The 17,630-nt window shown below is 33.9% G+C and overlaps 1 protein-coding gene across 1 annotated transcript in view; it reads right to left on the minus strand.

Moving 5' to 3' along the window:
• LOC140058609 (inositol 1,4,5-trisphosphate receptor-like) overlaps positions 1-17,630 on the minus strand; it is a 79,368-nt gene that overhangs the window by 17,321 nt on the left and 44,417 nt on the right. The window contains exons 28-43 of the mRNA XM_072104292.1: positions 16,094-16,259; positions 15,745-15,951; positions 15,185-15,283; positions 14,007-14,144; positions 13,590-13,715; positions 12,750-12,947; positions 12,320-12,571; positions 10,618-10,743; positions 9,827-9,955; positions 5,817-5,937; positions 5,109-5,284; positions 4,621-4,769; positions 4,077-4,188; positions 3,228-3,287; positions 2,529-2,582; positions 651-962 (exon numbers count right to left, since the gene is read on the minus strand). Of these exons, the coding sequence (XP_071960393.1) occupies positions 651-962; positions 2,529-2,582; positions 3,228-3,287; positions 4,077-4,188; positions 4,621-4,769; positions 5,109-5,284; positions 5,817-5,937; positions 9,827-9,955; positions 10,618-10,743; positions 12,320-12,571; positions 12,750-12,947; positions 13,590-13,715; positions 14,007-14,144; positions 15,185-15,283; positions 15,745-15,951; positions 16,094-16,259 (2,425 nt within the window). The remainder of the gene's footprint in view (positions 1-650; positions 963-2,528; positions 2,583-3,227; positions 3,288-4,076; positions 4,189-4,620; positions 4,770-5,108; positions 5,285-5,816; positions 5,938-9,826; positions 9,956-10,617; positions 10,744-12,319; positions 12,572-12,749; positions 12,948-13,589; positions 13,716-14,006; positions 14,145-15,184; positions 15,284-15,744; positions 15,952-16,093; positions 16,260-17,630) is intronic.

Below are 17,630 nucleotides of genomic sequence, written 5' to 3' on the forward strand. Positions count from 1 at the left end.
TAAAACATGTATATAAATATATACATATATAAACAGTACAATACTGAATACTGAAATGCTTTATTTGTCCATCATCATAAAATAACAACAGAAATTCTTATTGAACATTGACAATTATTAGTACAATAATAAATAGATATACAATATAATATATTATATACACACACACAATTGCACAAAAAATATAACTTATGAAACACGGTGTAAAAATGACTAGGTATTAAAATTAAGAAGGATTCAGGAGATTAAAATACTTTAAAACAGCTTTAAAAGGATTAAACCATTAGAATGTTCCTAAAACCTTTACAATTTATAAATTGCTAAAATTTCAAATAGCCTAAAAATGTTTAAAATGTTTAAAAATATTTAAAACATAAAAACATTTATAAATTAAAAAAATTTACTTTTTAAAAGTTTCATTGGTTACATAGTCTTGTATTACATAATGTCTATTAAAGGAGACACCCAATACAACAAAGTGTCACCATTTCCTCTTCTTTGAAAGCGTTCTCTAGAGGAGATCTATAACTGCATTACATGGTGACTCTGTATTGAGCCTACCAAACAATTTCATGATACAGGATTCACATGTGACACAAATGTTAAGCTGTATCATGGAATTTGTCTATGATACTGTGTACCATACTAACCTGTATTTTAATATTCCCTCCTTCTAGAAGCGCAATACCAAGTTCAACACTTTCCTGAAACACTTTCGTACTAGAGTTATTGATAACCAAGTCTATGACCAAATCTGACGCGCCTTGCTCGTCTAATTGGTTTTGGACTTGGGACATTGACATCTCCGCACGGCTCAACACCATCGTACCATGATTCGTGTTCAATTGAGTTTGCTTCATCTGCGTGCCGCTACTGTCCTTCCGTGATGAGCCTTCCTTCTGGTAACGGGGATTTGCTTTTCCATAATAACGGAACAACAAACTCTGACGTAGTTTCTCCCCCTATTCAGAAACCGATAACATAATTATTTTTATAACACTCTTTGAAAATATTATTTTCTCAACATTTTCTAATAATAAAATTGAAATAATGTTGTGATAATTGTGTAAAGAATAAAAAAAGGAAGTGAAATGTGTGTACAAATGTGTATAAATGTTTTAAGCTAAAATAAATAGTGCATAGCCCATGATGAATAGCAACAAATACAATCTTTGACACCCAGGGGTTTCCACCCTTTTTTCACTCACTTAGGGGGTTTTACTGTATCACTGTATATTCAAAATATATCAAATGTCATAAAATGTTAACATATATTGTACTATTTTTACTTCCAATTACTTACATAAAATGTACCTTTTTAACAATTCAACATTCTACAACAATGTTTAATTAAACAAAAACTTACAGAAACATATATGTATATCAAGAATGTCTGATAAATGTATTAGTAATTTTAATCAACCATTTCTATAACCAGTAATATAATTCAATACGAAATATGGATTGATAGTCTCCAAATTTGTCACTAAATCCCAGTTTTAACTATAGTTCACCACAGACAAAAAAACACACACCATCAATCGACCTTAACCAACAAAGCATATATTATTACTATTATATTTATATTGTATCCCTTCAATTAAAAACCATTTCCAGGACCACCATGACATTTTTGTTTCGACAAAATTATTAATATTGTTTAAGTCTGCATGATAAATAAACAGAATGAAACAATAATTTAATATTCCATTTGTGTAACTACAAGATGCAGTTACCATTGGATTGATTATAATTGGTTTTGAATTGAATGTGTTTTAAACTAAAATAGGTCTTTTTTAGGTGGGTCTTTTTTGGGTGGAGTCTTTTTTGGGTGGAGTCTTTTTTGGGTGGAGTCTTTTTTGGGTGGGATCTTTTTTGTTATGTTGTTTGGCTTCTGGGTTCTTTTGTAAAACAGGTGTAGAAGATGTAGATGAGTCTAGCTTATGTGATTTTCCAATTGAGGTAGCCATCTCTGCAATTTGTTCATTAAATGGAAATATTTGAAAGATCTTTAAAATAGTGACAGAACCATGATACAGAATTGCAATATACTTAAGTATAGTACTTTAGGCTTGCAGGTTCTCAAAAAAACATAAACACAATGCAAATAATGTGACCAATCACATGCGTTTCAACATCCGATCTGTCACTTGTGATTGGTCAAACACCTTGCCTTGTATACATCTAATTTACTTTTAGTGAACACACCTTAAAAAAGAAAAACAAATATTTTCAACAAGCAAACAATATCAAGATGCTTACAATGTCACAAGGGTATTAAAACAGAAAGACACAATTTGGATATAGGAAGGTATCACATGTGATAAGGGAAGAATTATAACTACTACTACTACTAAAATACATAAAGTAATGATATTCTACAACTTTCTTTTTTCTATTTCAACAAGAATAACAGCTAAAGAATAAAGAAACACTAAAACTACTTTTGATAAAGCTGGTGAAAATAGCGACGTTTATCATAATGAAGATAAATTTCACACAAATGATTACATTTATAAATAACGTACCCGCAAGGCATCCTCCTGTTGCTTTTTACTCATAAATTGTGGGTTTATGTCGGTCTGTGAATGCATGCAAATATATTAATATAAAAAATATGTAAAAATGACAGAAAAATATGAATAAAATGTATGTTTATTAATATAAAGGACTGGAACTTCCATAGGTTGGTTTAGTTGGCCATGAATACATGATGTCATGGAGAAATAGGAATAAAAAAGATAATTTTTTCTTAAATTAAAAACACAAGCATAGATGTTGCAAATATTTTAATTTGAATAAAAAATGATCAAGCACATTAGCATTGATTTGATAATAATTGATGATAATTCTTAATATTTCATTAACCCAATTACAATTCACATTTTGAAATCATATGATAAAAGGTTATAGCCCAAGCCAACCCCATCTGGTCTAGATGTGGAATACACAAATTGCCATACTACAATTCAATGGTATTAAACTAGAACTACGTACAAGCCAACACCAATTGGTGATACAATGGACCTATAAATTACACATGGTCATACCACAATTGACTGGTATTAAGCTGGTACCACAAACCAACACTAAATGGTCAGACCACAATTGAACACACGATTTCCATACCACACAATGGTTTTACCACAAGCTATTGCAAGGTGGCCACACCCAAGCTAACCCCCATAATCCACACACCAAGCTATGCCCAGGTGAAGTTATCTTACCCTCATAAGGCTTACAGGCATCTGACGATGCCTTGCCATGCCAAACTCATCATCCTCTTCCTTTAGGTTAGAGTAGAGAGAAAATAAAATTGTTGGTAAACATCTGAAGCCTTAATATGTTTATTTTCAATATTACAGCTAATAAAATTTGTTTTCATCGAGTGATGAGTACAAACATATCTATTTTGCTCTTTATGATGTGAAACTGTAAACAATTATATATTCAAAATGTATTTTTGTTTTTATGTGACGAAAATGTAATGTGCCCATATATGGACATGATAACACCATTGGGCATATCACTACTATATTTGGGTACATCACAGTTTGTTTTGATAGTGTAGACAGCGCTTTAGTGAATCGTCAAACAACTAAATATTCTAAGCTTTACCCAACATGCATTTGCTAACACGCTTTAATATAATGTTATGTTAATATTACAAGCACTACCATGCATTATGGGTAATCCTAAAAATGTTCACATCACTGGAATAGCTGTAATAGTTTCAACAATAACAGAACATTTCATTGCTAAAATACTATCATATATTTTGTCAACTATCAGGTATTCACTGTGGTCACACTGAATAAGGACAATTAAGAGCATTGTATGCACTTGTGAGAGACAACACAACCCCAACCAAGACTTGAACATGGAATCTTGTTTGATATATAGACATCCATACCATTGGACCACTAGTGCCTTTAATATATTCGTATCATTTCAATTTTTTAATAGTATGTATGTTTTGCAATGTAAAGTTTTAAAATTAGCAGCACTAATAAATAGACATTTTCTAGAAATTGATTATTCATGACCTGATGATGAATATTCATATTTGTACTGACCTTCTCCTTGTATTCGATATCTCTGGACATCATTTCCCTAAGAGTCTGTAGTACTTTGATGCATAGATGTCGTTCCTTCTCCTCTTGTAGTTTCTCTGTGTGCTTGATTAACCTAAAAAAATAAATACAATTCAATAAACCTGCTGTTTCCAGCTTCAATTTATATTGAATGGTAGGAGGCTACGCCAGCCAAAAATGCAGTGCTCAATTTTGACTGTGGAGTACAACGTTGGTTGGTTTTCTAACGCCAAACAGTCACCAGCCTTTTGTTTTCACAATGTTTACACAAGCAATATAACAATTTAATAGAACTTTTAGTGACATGCAGTAGAATTAATACCAAACATGTTTATTTCAACAAAGTTTATAGAGGCCGACCCTTTCAGTTCCTTTGCAGGGGAGCTGATATCCAGGGGCCTAAAATACATATATCAAACCCATCATATGCCAACATGCCAATACTAAAATATAGTATAGTTGATGATGATCTTGACTAATAAAAACGAAAGCAAATGCGAGAACAATAACAAACATTAAATCTTACTTGGAGATAAAGCCCCCACTTTCACAGCGTTGTCGTGCCTCCGAGTGAGTTGGAAAGAGCAGCTCTGGTCTATGAAGGACATCTACTAAGACTGACGACTCTGCTTGCACCAGCGGGTGCAATTGTTCTTCCAAAAGACAAACAATATCCTGGAAAAGAATATATCAATATCAAATATGGTAGTGATATGCCCAACTATGGTAGTGATATGAATTTAGATTGAAATAGGGGCGCTGCTCCACAACTAGCAAAGCTACTCCTAGCAACCACTAACATCTAGTCAATGCCAGATAAAGATTTGTTGACATTCGCACACGTACGTATTTATTAATGGCTTAACATAAAAAAGTATATACATATTCTTGTTGCTGATTGCAGTAGTAAATATATGATGAAGAATATCAAATTTGGTTACACCATTTACTAGTCCCCTCCTCATCTGCACCCATTACTGAGAAAACTATACATTTACTGTTGAGACTAGTTACCTGTAGCCCTTCTATGATGTTGCGATAGTCTCGGGACACCGGTATCATTGAGTCCCGTTTCATGCGGCCTTGACTCATCCACAGTCGCGTATGTTTCTTAACAATACTAGCAGATTTAAATATGCTATTGATCTGACTATCTAGATCCACTGGTATTGCAATTCCACGATTCTTCGCTGAAAAATATAAAGAGTTATAAGAGAAAAATTATAATTGCTTATTTTCAATTATAATTATTACATTTCATACTTGTCCTAGCATGTATCAAATAAATATCTGTCATGGGCTTGATAACATTTCAGCTTTCACTCATAGCATCAACTTCTCAAAAGTGTGTTTCTTCCTGGTGTTATATCCAAGTCATATGCCATCCTTCAATGTCACAGACCTCTCTTTGGTTGGTGTTCCAACCTTCATCTTTTTTGTTTCTATGGTTAATGCCAACCGTAATTTCATATTCCTACAATTTATTTGGTTGGATAAAAATTATGTTTCTTGTTTCTAGTGCTTGATTCCCACTAGGACGCAACGCAAGGACGTCAGCGCAACGCAAGGACGTCACCACAACGCTAGTAATGACCAATCACAAGCGATGGATTATTCGAACAGTCGCTTGTCATTGGTCAACTTTCTTGCATTGCGCTTACATCCTTGCGTTATGTCCTAATGGGAACTTAACAAGAGGCCTTGTTCAAACCCAATACTCACCTATGTCTGTCAAGGTTTTGATGCACGTTTCAACTTGGCACTTTTGGTGGCCAGACAACCAATCACATTGCGACACTCTAAAAACACTCTGTAACAACTTCACAAAGATCGGTTGTCGAGTCTACAACAGAGAAACAATGAAACAATAAAAATATTTAAAATGTACACATGCAATTTAACACATTTAAAAAGAGGTATGTGAGCAACATACAGTACAGTACTACAATACAACATTTCTTGTTTGTAAACTAAGAGATGTTATGACAGCTTCCTATTTGTGATGACCAATGATCTATGTGTTCTTGCTTCATTGGTTGTCACCTGAACCCAAGAATATATATCACAAGAATGAGTATTCCGCGATTTTTGCACGAGAAATTTGTAACAGAGAGCTCCAGTGAGTGATGCCCGCCCTCATAAGGGCGGATGTATACATACTAAATAAGACTTGATTTAATCAGGGAGATGTAAAATAATATATAATATTTTACATCTCCCTGATTTAATAGACATGATACATTAAATAGAATTATGATGATAGTTTTTGCAATTGTAAACTATTTTATAATACATATTTATTAACAAACTAGTGTTTATTCACTTTTACAGACAATTATTTACTAACATGCTAAGTTAGTTCACAAAAAAGGCCTAAAGCTCAGTTCCCACCATCGGGTTTGTTCTTCCGTCTTCCAAAGGGACTTGTATTGATTGATAGGACATCAGGAGAAGAGTGTTGCAATCCCACAGTCATTTCTTCACTTGGTCACTAATGACCTACTTTTTGAATAGAATGTCATAAGCTTGCAATTTAGGGACAATCTTTGTATATTGTAGGTATTCAAGGATTGACCTTGTCAACCATTGTGTAAATACTTTCTCTGCTCTCTGCTTTGCTATTCTATTTAGTTATCCGCACTTGGCGGATAACTCCTTGTTATTGTATGGGATCAATATTTTTTTCTGTATTATTCTTCTTTCTTTCTCGCTATTTTTGTGTAGAGCGTTTCTCTAAAATGTGTAAACATAACATTTCATAACTTTGACAACATGTGGGCATTTACGTGAACTTGTGCACCTCCTATTTTTTAATGACGTCAGAGTTGTGCAACGTGACTTACGTGCGATTTTATGAATTTCGCGTATTTAACATAGATCGAAAACCATAAAAGATTTTAAACTGAAACTTTGCAAAAGTTTAATTTGTGTCATGCGCTAACTTTCTGTGAAAAAAAAATTGCGTGTTTTACACAAAGTTACGCGTGCACGCGCATTTAAAATTTTAAAATGCGCAAAATTAATTTCTATTCAATTTTCTACGAGTTTCATGTCATTTTAAGCATGTCAAAAATTCCCACGCGTGCGCAAATTTTTACGTGTGTGGTGCGCACGTAGCATTAAAAACATATTTTTTTCGCGTGATTTATATTTGTCCAGCCTTTTCTAGTAATTTTACCAACTTTTAAACAATTTCGACTTAAAGTTACGTCATACGAGCACGTCGAATTGGACAATTTGCGCGCGTTTTTGATGAAAAAGTTCAAAAATTTGTCAAAATTATGCCTTTTTTTAAACAGTCATAATTTCTAAACTACACGATCAACTTTTTGTGGATGACAAATTCTGGAAGTTGATGAGTTGTAGATATCGGATCATGTATTTTTATGGCTAACCGGACATTGTGACGTCATCGTATGGCCACGTGAATATAAAATTTAGGATTTTTGTATCTTTCGTCATAGCTCATCACAACGCATCGCCACTTATCAGTTTTCCATTTTCACGCCGATTTTAATATTGTCTAGGTAAATCAACTATCTTTCGCACAAGTTAAAAATATTTAAATTTTTATGAGGTCATCATGCCTAAAAATTTTAATTACGTGGGTCATTAATTTCATCTTTACAGTAAATTTTTATCTGTTGTAGCTCGTAAGAATAAAATGTGATAATCACGATTAAAACATTTTCTGGAAGCTATTGGATTGTAGATACGAAATCCTGTGAACATTTTGCCAATCGCATGTTGTGACGTCATCATATGGCCAGTTAAATAAAAAATGTCGTATTTTCATATTTTGCGTCATCATTCATTACATTTAAAAGAACGCGCATCAATATTTCACGTATTCAAATTTCTTCTACACGTTAATATGTTGTTACTGAGATAATTTCCTCCCGAAATTGCTATCTTAGTGTTTCATTTTGATACCGTAACCATGTTAAAAATTTGAATAAATTGCGGGTTCCGTAATTTCACCTATTCTACACTGTATGTAATATGTATGCAGATTTTACTGTTTGCATGTATATACTATATGACACAAAATAGACTGAATTCAGCACTAAAAACGTATGATATTCTTCAGTTCAGGTCATAATGCCATAATCTTTATCAGTGTGCAATATTCCAACGTATGACGTGCACGTGGCGTTTGTCGTGCGGATAACTAACTCGTCAAAGTGACGAGTTTCATGTCTAGTTATCATTTAGAATTCAATTGTGATATTGTATATTCTTAATACAAATCGAAATGGATTTAGTGTTACTTCCGAAAGTTTTGATCATTTTGTATATGGTAAGAGAACTAAATAAACGATTGCAAAAGAAACGCAGTGTGTGGGTGAAACCATGGATACAGCGGCGAAAATCCCATGGAGCATACCATGATTTAATAAAGGAACTGGAAGTAGAAGACATAGAAAAATATAATAATTTTATCTATAATTATATATAAATATATAATATATTATGACTTTTAATAACACTTTATAATCTTTGTATTCCATTCAACTCCTAACTAAAGTTATTTCAGGTATCTATAATCAAAAGATATATAGTGAACTATATTATATCTCTCTGCTACAATATTCAGATGTTGATCCCTACCAAGCCAATTCCTGCCCATCTGATTGGCTATTGGTGTAAAAAACTGGTGTCAGTTTCGTTAATAATAGGACATGCACTAAAACTTATAAGTCACTATTTTCTCTCTTTTATACACAAGGGAGCAGTTAAAATAATAGATTTGACCCTAAAGGTGACTGGAAACAGGCACTTTCCATCAATCAATACAGTGTCCCTTTGGAAGACGGAAGAAAAAAACCGATCGTGGGAACTGAGCTTAACACAGCAACACCAAAAATCAACGAATATTACTCAGCACGGCCTATTCTTTACCATTGCCGTGTACTACTGTACGCCCGGTAAATTAAGTATTGTTTTTATGATATAAATTAGTATAAAACACATATTATTAATAGGAGAAAATGTTAAATGTCATTAACATTTATTTGTTTTACCAGAAACCAGTTAAATATAGGAATATTATTAAACTATCCTTCGTGAAAACGCGTAAACACCAACACGCCCGGTCACGCTATCGTAGCGCCCGGTTGATAAATCAAACTGTTTATACGGCAGTTTTTACTAAAAAAATTGCATAAAACGAACAATTAAATATTCAAATAGTATTTAACATGATGTTGGCATGTAGTTGATAACATTTTTATCATCGGAAAATACTCCGGTGGTCCAGCATTTGATTAGTGAAACCTTCACAAAAAGTTGTATACATCCCAGATACATCCACACTTATGGCGGCGCCCTACCACATGGACAATATTACTGTTACAGGGAAAATCGCGGATTACTCATTCTTGTGATATATATTCTTTGCCTGAACCCACAAACCATCAATAAAGTGTCAAGGAATAGGGCAAAGAAGCCTGTCTCAACCCACAAACCATCAATAAAGTGTCAAGGAATAGGGCAAAGAAGCCTGTCTCAACCCACAAACCATCAATAAAGTGTCAAGGAATAGGGCAAAGAAGCCTGTCTCAACCCACAAACCATCAATAAAGTGTCAAGGAATAGGGCAAAGAAGCCTGTCTCAAGTGACTGGTAAATACGGCCACTGACATGCACACAATCACATGATATATTTTGTTCCTAAGATCGTCACTATTCCAAATATCTATATTACAGTAAACACTTGACTTGTATCTCACCTGTACAGTGGTTGTTTGATCATAGAAGGGTGAGCTAAAGAATTGAGTTATAATGCTGCATACTGTCTCCGTTATGTACTTTTCTAACATGATGTCCGCATGCTTGCGATCATGGGTTGCGTTACATACCTACAGAAGAGATAAACCCAACAGATAAAAAATACACTATGGTTGGTGTCTGTCTACACAATGAAATTGGTTTGACAACAAAAGTGTGATGTGCCCAAATATGGTAGTAATATGACATCATTATGTCCACACTTTTTTTTTTCACATATTGTTTGATAGTGATTTAGACTGAGCTTTACAGTGCTGTGCTTCAATACATATATCTATTTCTGAGATGGACTACCAACATTTTCATGACTACTTTAATATAACTTTTTACAAAAGCATAAAACAATTCCAATTACATTTAATTATAAGATAATAATGGTATACTCCAAGAAGGTCAAGGTGGCTGAAAACTGAACCTGACCAAAAGTTATTTTATTTATTTTATTTTATTTTATTCAGTTGTCAACCAACAGCGATGAAACCGACACTAACAGGTTGTTTACCTTAGTTAGCAACAAAGGGCCTAACAGTAAAGGCAAGATAATACATTTATACATTATTAGTATGTCTTTTTTTCATATCAACAAGAATGGTCAGAAATTGCACCTTTTGAGTTAAGATGACTGAATATATCAGGAAACTCCTGCGATTAAGGGGAGAGTTGGGAAGTCTGTATATTACAGTTGCTCCACTATAAACAATGTTAGTTTATGTTTGTAACAATCAGGTCTTACCATAGCCATGTCCACTAGAAAGTTTTCAAACAGCTTCCACATGTGATGACTAGTGTAAATTTCTTTCATCTCAACTTCTGTGTCAACGTAACAATGATTCAGAAAATATATATACGCATTTTTCACCTTTAAGAAAAACACATTTTGTTGTCAGAGGGACAGGGGTAGGGAGAAATATGTAGTGGATTAGCTGTGTGTATGATTTGCGGACAAAGGTCATTGCAATAAATGTGTATTGTAGTCTTTTTTTAAGATAGTTTGAGAACCAGTTTAGCGGAACTCCTCTTATACCATAAAATCTTAACTTATCTAATAATACATCATGATCGATTGTATCAAACGCTTTTGATAAATCAAGGAAAACTCCTAGTGTGAACTCTTTATTCTCAATAGCGTTTGTGATTTTTTCAATCGATTGTATTAAAGCATGACTAGTTGAATGGTGTTGTCTAAATCCATACTGTGTTTTACTCAGTACGTTATATTTTGAGAGGTAACAAATCGTTTGATCATACACAATCCTCTCAAATATTTTGGAAAAAAAGGGTAAAATGGAAATAGGCCGATAATTATTTATATCGGAGATGTCACCATTCTTAAATACCGGGATAACTTTAGCAATTTTTATATCAGCCGGGACACAGCCCGATGATAATGACGTATTAATAATATGCAATAAAGGTTTTAAAATAAACGGGGAAGCAGATTTTATGAGTTGGGCACTTATACCATCATGGCCAGGAGAAGTATTCTTTGTGTTTTTAATATAGTGGTTAAGTTCATGTTCAGTAACAGGCTTAAAAAACATTGAAGAGGTAAAATTTCCCTTTAAGAAAGTTCTGTGGGTGATTTCTTCATTTTGAGATTCATGCCTAAATTTATTATTTAGTTTTTCTCCAATATTAATAAAAAAAGAGTTGAATGCATCAGCTTTCTCATCATTATCAGAGAAAGTCTCAGTACCCAATTTTATTTTTGTAGGCAAATTGGTAGTCTTTTTCCTACCCATTATATCATTTAGGATTGTCCACGTTTTTTTAATATCTTGTTTATTTCGTTCAAACTGGACCATATAATATTCTTTTTTCCGATTTCTAATAGTAGTGGTTAACTTGTTTCTAAAATGTATGTACGTACTTTTATTAGTAGTGGTGTTATTTTGTTTGTACTTTTTATATAATTTATGTTTTTGAGAGATAGCTCTGGCAATTTCAGCTGTGATCCAAGGAGATTTTAACTTGTTCGCCTTATTTCTAATTCGTTTTAAAGGGAAACAATTATCAATTGTTTTATTTAAAGTGTTTGTAAAATTTTGATAAGCAACATTCGCATTATTTGATTATCTGGACCCATAAAGTCAACTTGTATGACAAGTTGTCTTGTCAGGTGAAAATTAAACATGTTTAAAGTTCTTCTGACAACCTAAAAACTTTGGCCGATGCTATCAAGACGATTCGTCAGGATTTAACTCAGAAACCACCTTGTCGTGTAATGCTGTCTGAGTTGGCCATAAGAGTGTCTGTTATTTTCCACGGCTATGCCAAGATTGCTTGGTATTTAGGCCATAAATATCTAGTATTTCAGGCCCCTAGCCCAAAAGTGTAATCAACAGTCAGAAAAGGTATGACTCTACTGTAGTAGCTACATTCTAACTTCACAATATGGAACTGGTTCTAAACAATGATTTCTTAAGACCACTTACTTCAGGTAGGCAATCATCATGGGTTACAACCTGAACGATATCATCAAGTGGCAGCAAGTGATGACTTTTAATTTCTGTGTAAACGTTCTTGCCCTCTGTACAATAGGCTAATAGCTGTACAAGGTTGATGTGGTACAACAGAGGGCTCTCATCATCTATACGCTCCTTATCGTGTTGCATAAGTCCAATAAGTATTTGGAATGAAGCTTTGTCGGAGTAAAACAGGAGCACGTCTTCTCCCGCATTTATGAGCTGACAACGAAAAATAAGAGATTTATGAATCACTTGCAGTTGCAACATACAATGTAATGTAAAAAATGTGTACATGAAAAAGGATAAAGTGCTTCTCATAGTATGGGCGTTGTGTAGAGAGATTAAAGACTACAGAATTAGAACATGAAAGGGTGACAAAAATTGAAACAAATATTACCTCCGACATGACCATGTCCTGAGTCTTGCGAATAAACTGTTCAGCTTTCACAATCGTCTGCAGAAACTTAATATATTCAACATGTCTTCCCTGAGTTTCAATACAGTGAACGAAGTGTTGCACCACCTTCTCCGTGATCTCATTGCATAGCTGGGTGTTGTCCATGTAAATGTGCCTCATGGTTTGCGCTTGAAGGGCCTAGCAAGTAAACAGAAATACTGTTACTATTCTATGAATTTAGACAGGCTTTTTATTTAAAAAAGAGAAGCTACAGAAGTTCTAGGCCCACCAACAAAATACCATGCGTAGTCCTGGGCACAATATAACACTTACCCCAGGTGTGAGGAACTGTCTATGTGCTTATGTAGTAGAGTCTGGTTGGATGGGTTACCATAACAGAAGTTCTAGGCCCACCAACTTCACAATATGCGTAGTTCAGGGGGTAACAGCACACTTACCCCAGGTGTAAGGAACCTGTCTATGTGCTTATGTAGCAGAGCCTGGTTAGATGGGTTACCATAACAGAAGTTTTAGGCCCACCAACTACACAATATGCATAGTTCTGGGGGTAACAAGACACTTACCCCAGGTGTAAGGAACCTGTCTATGTGCTTATGTAGCAGAGCCTGGTTAGATGGGTTACCATAACAGAAGTTCTAGGCCCACCAACTACACAATATGCATAGTTCTGGGGGTAACAACACACTTACCCCAGGTGTAAGGAACCTGTCTATGTGCTTATGTAGCAGAGCCTGGTTAGATCGGTTTAATACCATAACAGAAGTTCTAGGCCCACCAACTACACAATATGCATAGTTCTCGGGGTAACAAGACACTTACCCCAGGTGTAAGGAACCTGTCTATGTGCTTATGTAGCAGAGCCTGGTTAGATGGGTTACCATAACAGAAGTTCTGCAAGAACTCATGAGCAAGCTTCATCAGAACATGCATACGAACATCTGTGAACTAAAAATAGGAAAGAGAGTTAGAAAAGAAAATTAAGCGGGATAGAACATTCTCCAGGAAAATGCAGATTAAAAAATGCTGACAAGGCCAAAGAAAAACCCGACAGAGGGGTTGAAGAAAATTTGGCTCAGCTGGAAAACTATTACCAGACCAGAGAACAATAGAGAATGTTTTACAGGCATAAGTAGGTAGGTAAGTAATAATAGTATAATAATATTATTCGTAAAATTTTAAATTCCATGTGATGTTTAAAATCGTTCTTGTGTCAAGACCATACAAGAGATGCCTTACCTTTTCATAAGGAATTTGAAGAAGTTCCAAGACAACGGCATGTGCTCCCATATTGCGCAACAATCTTTGTTCATGTTTTCGATTCTTTTTACTGTTTGCATTGTGTGAAATACATAGATTCTTCAGATGAATGAGAATCTAAAATAAAATATATTACACCATTAGCACATAACAATCTTGTGATGATAGTGAGTGATAGTGAGTACAGAATATTATTGGGCTTTACACACTTTCAATACTGGTTTACATTGTTAGACAATATTGTGGAAGTTACAAGATAAAAGATAACTTTATTGTCAAAATTGTTAACAATTTCGAGATATGTTTTGTACCTGAGTAGAATAAATAATACGGCGTGATAACTATATAAATAAATACAAATGATACAAGTGACTATCTTGAAAAGTTTTTGTTAAATAAATTGCATGCTTGTACATTGGTGAAAATCTGAAACGGTTTGTGGATATTTTTTCCTGTGTCAGTCTAACCCTTCCTGATCTACTTATAATGATGTCTGAATGTAATGGGTGTAATGGAAGTTGTTGAAGATGTAGCTTGAGCCATAATTTACCACAGGGTGAACCATATGATGGATAAACATTTCTTTTAAATTTCATATGCATCCAACAGCGAGTAACTCGCCAATTACAGGATTGATCTATATAATAATTTATCATGCTTATAAACTAAGTCTTATTTGAGGCTTAGTGAGTGAAGTTAAAAGAGTCGTGAGTTACAACTCTGGCACTACGTCAGTATTAAACCCTGGATCTTGTCTACAGCCCATTACATGTACAATGTGAGGATGACCACAAATGACAAGGAAAAAATGAGAATTCAACTGGGAAGATAATGTAAATGGCATGAAGAAGTGGAATGAAGTCTGGTAACATGGAACAAGTGGACAACAGAGGATGTGATGTCACGTTACTAAAACAAATGATGACGTGGTACGTTGGAATGTTCCCACATGAGGGCGTGGTTGTGGACTTGTCCATTATGGTCCAGGAGTATCTTAAGCACTCCCTCTGGAGAACACAAGCTATTGTCACAAAATAGACTTAGGAAATGCAGAGATGGTTTAGCAACTTAAAAAAGATGTGGATTATTGAACAAAGAAAGGCGACACATAAAATGGAAAGAAAGAGGAGACATAACAACACTTTAGAATATCTTACGCTTTGAATAGTTTTATAATTCTGTATGCTGGCAGGATCCAGAGCAGGACCTTGGTCTAGGTTGGCAACGTCACCATCTGCAACTGTTGTTGGTAAAGGCTGACAAAGAAACAAATAATTCATATAAAATAAATACTACACTATGAAACTAGTTTGACAAAAAAGTGTGATGTGCTCAAATATGGTTGTGATATGATTTCATTGTGTCTTTAGATAGTAAACGTTCTATATATCACAAACAACAGTGTGAGAATGATGTCATACAAATTGCTTCTTTCTGATTGGCTAATTTATCAGAAATACTTAAAATTAACTTATTACTTATTCATGAGGATGATAATATAAGACAAATTGCTTATTTCTGATTGGCTAATTTATCAGAAATACTTAAAATTAACTTATTACTTATTCATGAGGATGATAATATAAGACAAATTGCTTATTTCTGATTGGCTAATTTATCAGAAATACTTAAAACTAACTTATTACTTATTCATTAGGGTGATAGTATAACACAAATTGCTTCTTTGTGATTGGCTAATAGTTGAAAGAATACCAACCAGTAACTTTTTCTTTTTATCTTTCTTCCCTCCATCATCTTTCTTATCCTTTTTATCTTTCTTGTCCTTCTTCTTCTTATCTGAATCACTCGATTTGCTCTTGTATACCCACAACTCCGATTTTTCGACCAATAGCCTTAGCTCGTCCAAATTAGCTTTGATCTGTTTGTAATTTTCGACATCATTGTTCGATACTAGCAACTGGACCTATAAGGAACACAAATTTCATTTCAATAATTTCCAAAAAATCTACATGTTGAATGAACAACTTATATTTTCCTCCAGCAGTTCTTTTTAAAATGTAATTATTTTTCCAGGAGTTCAAACATAACATGATTTAAATTCAAACCTGCTTAAATGCGCTTAACACTTCTTGTCGTTGGCTGAAATGTCGGAAGAGCAGTGTGAGGGCGCCAGACACAAGTGGCGGATAGTCATGCATAGTAAGATGGAGAAGAACACGCAAAAACATTCTGCCGCCGTCGCCGTCTAAATCAAGGTCAGGTCCGTCAACACTAAAACAAAATGTTAGTAATAAGTTTGCGAAAAAAAATAATATACAAAAATACTCCAATAGTTAAAAAATTTAGAAAAAGGAGATACCAAATAAAACCAAAATAAACCATATGAGTTGATTATAAAATAAAATGTTACATTACCATTCATAAAGTTTCAAGGTTTCTAAAAATCAAAATATCTTTTTTTAAACTCAATTTTTCTCCAGTTTACAAACCATGTCAAAATGTTTCTACCTTTAACCCATTTATGCAACTAAAATAATCAATTATTGCAGTAAACAAATGTAGTTACTGCAGTAACTGCAGAATAATCTTGAGATGATTATGTACAGAAGCAGTATTAAATGCCTTTACAATTGTAAGGACCTGTTCATGTTGTAAGCACCCATTTCTATATTGGAACTTACCATTCTATTCTTCTTAATAGAGATTGATCCTTTTAATGAACAGTGATGAGGCCCATCATATTACCTGATCTTCTTAATCATTATACAGTCTACACTCCTAAAACTCAACACTCTTTGTGGGCCAAAAAGTCTGTCAGGTAATACACTAAGTAGTGTGATAGGCTTGTCACACTATAATGAGTGCTCTTTTGTGGTTGAAAATGAGAGAATAAATTGAAACAGAATTTGGGAGAATTCACTGTATAATTTGATATTCCATACAATCCAGTTCTCACTACCTTTACTTGACCATCTCAATCATGAGCAAACAACAATTGTATTTATAGTAAAATCATAAATCTACTTTAAATTATTCCATCATGCTAAATACATATTATTGCACAACATATAAAGGATACGCATATTCCATATTGAAAATATTGTCATATGGATACTGTACATGCAAAATAATGATATAAACTTATTATATAGATTATGCTCGCATGAAAATAAAAGATCTGAATAAGATTTAAACCATGACCTTAACCTACTCATCTTTACATTGTGCCTTCCATTAATACCAGAATTTATTATCGACATGTTTTTGGTTTTTGTTGTTTTCAATTGCACAATGTACGATGGCAAGACTATGAAACAATATGTAACAATCATGGGTACGTTCTGGGAGTCTATTCTACGACTAAATTTTGAATTGCAGAAGCAATGAAAAGCCTTTGTACTGCTGATTTGTAGATGATTGTAACATTAATGGTGGTTCGTTGCCTTGGCATCGCTTCTTGCAATCGCAAACTCCTCCCTCCCAATTTTGGTAATATAGCATTACTATCACAAAAGTATTTATAATTTACTGCGCTAAAAGCAGGATTTAAAATGAACCATTCCAAGATATATTGTCCCCAAAAACATGACAAAATGAAGATTACTAAAATCAGACATTAAATAGGCCATTTTGCAGTTTTAA

The sequence above is a fragment of the Antedon mediterranea genome, chromosome 9 (assembly GCF_964355755.1).
Source record: "Antedon mediterranea chromosome 9, ecAntMedi1.1, whole genome shotgun sequence".
Taxonomy (NCBI): domain Eukaryota; kingdom Metazoa; phylum Echinodermata; class Crinoidea; order Comatulida; family Antedonidae; genus Antedon; species Antedon mediterranea.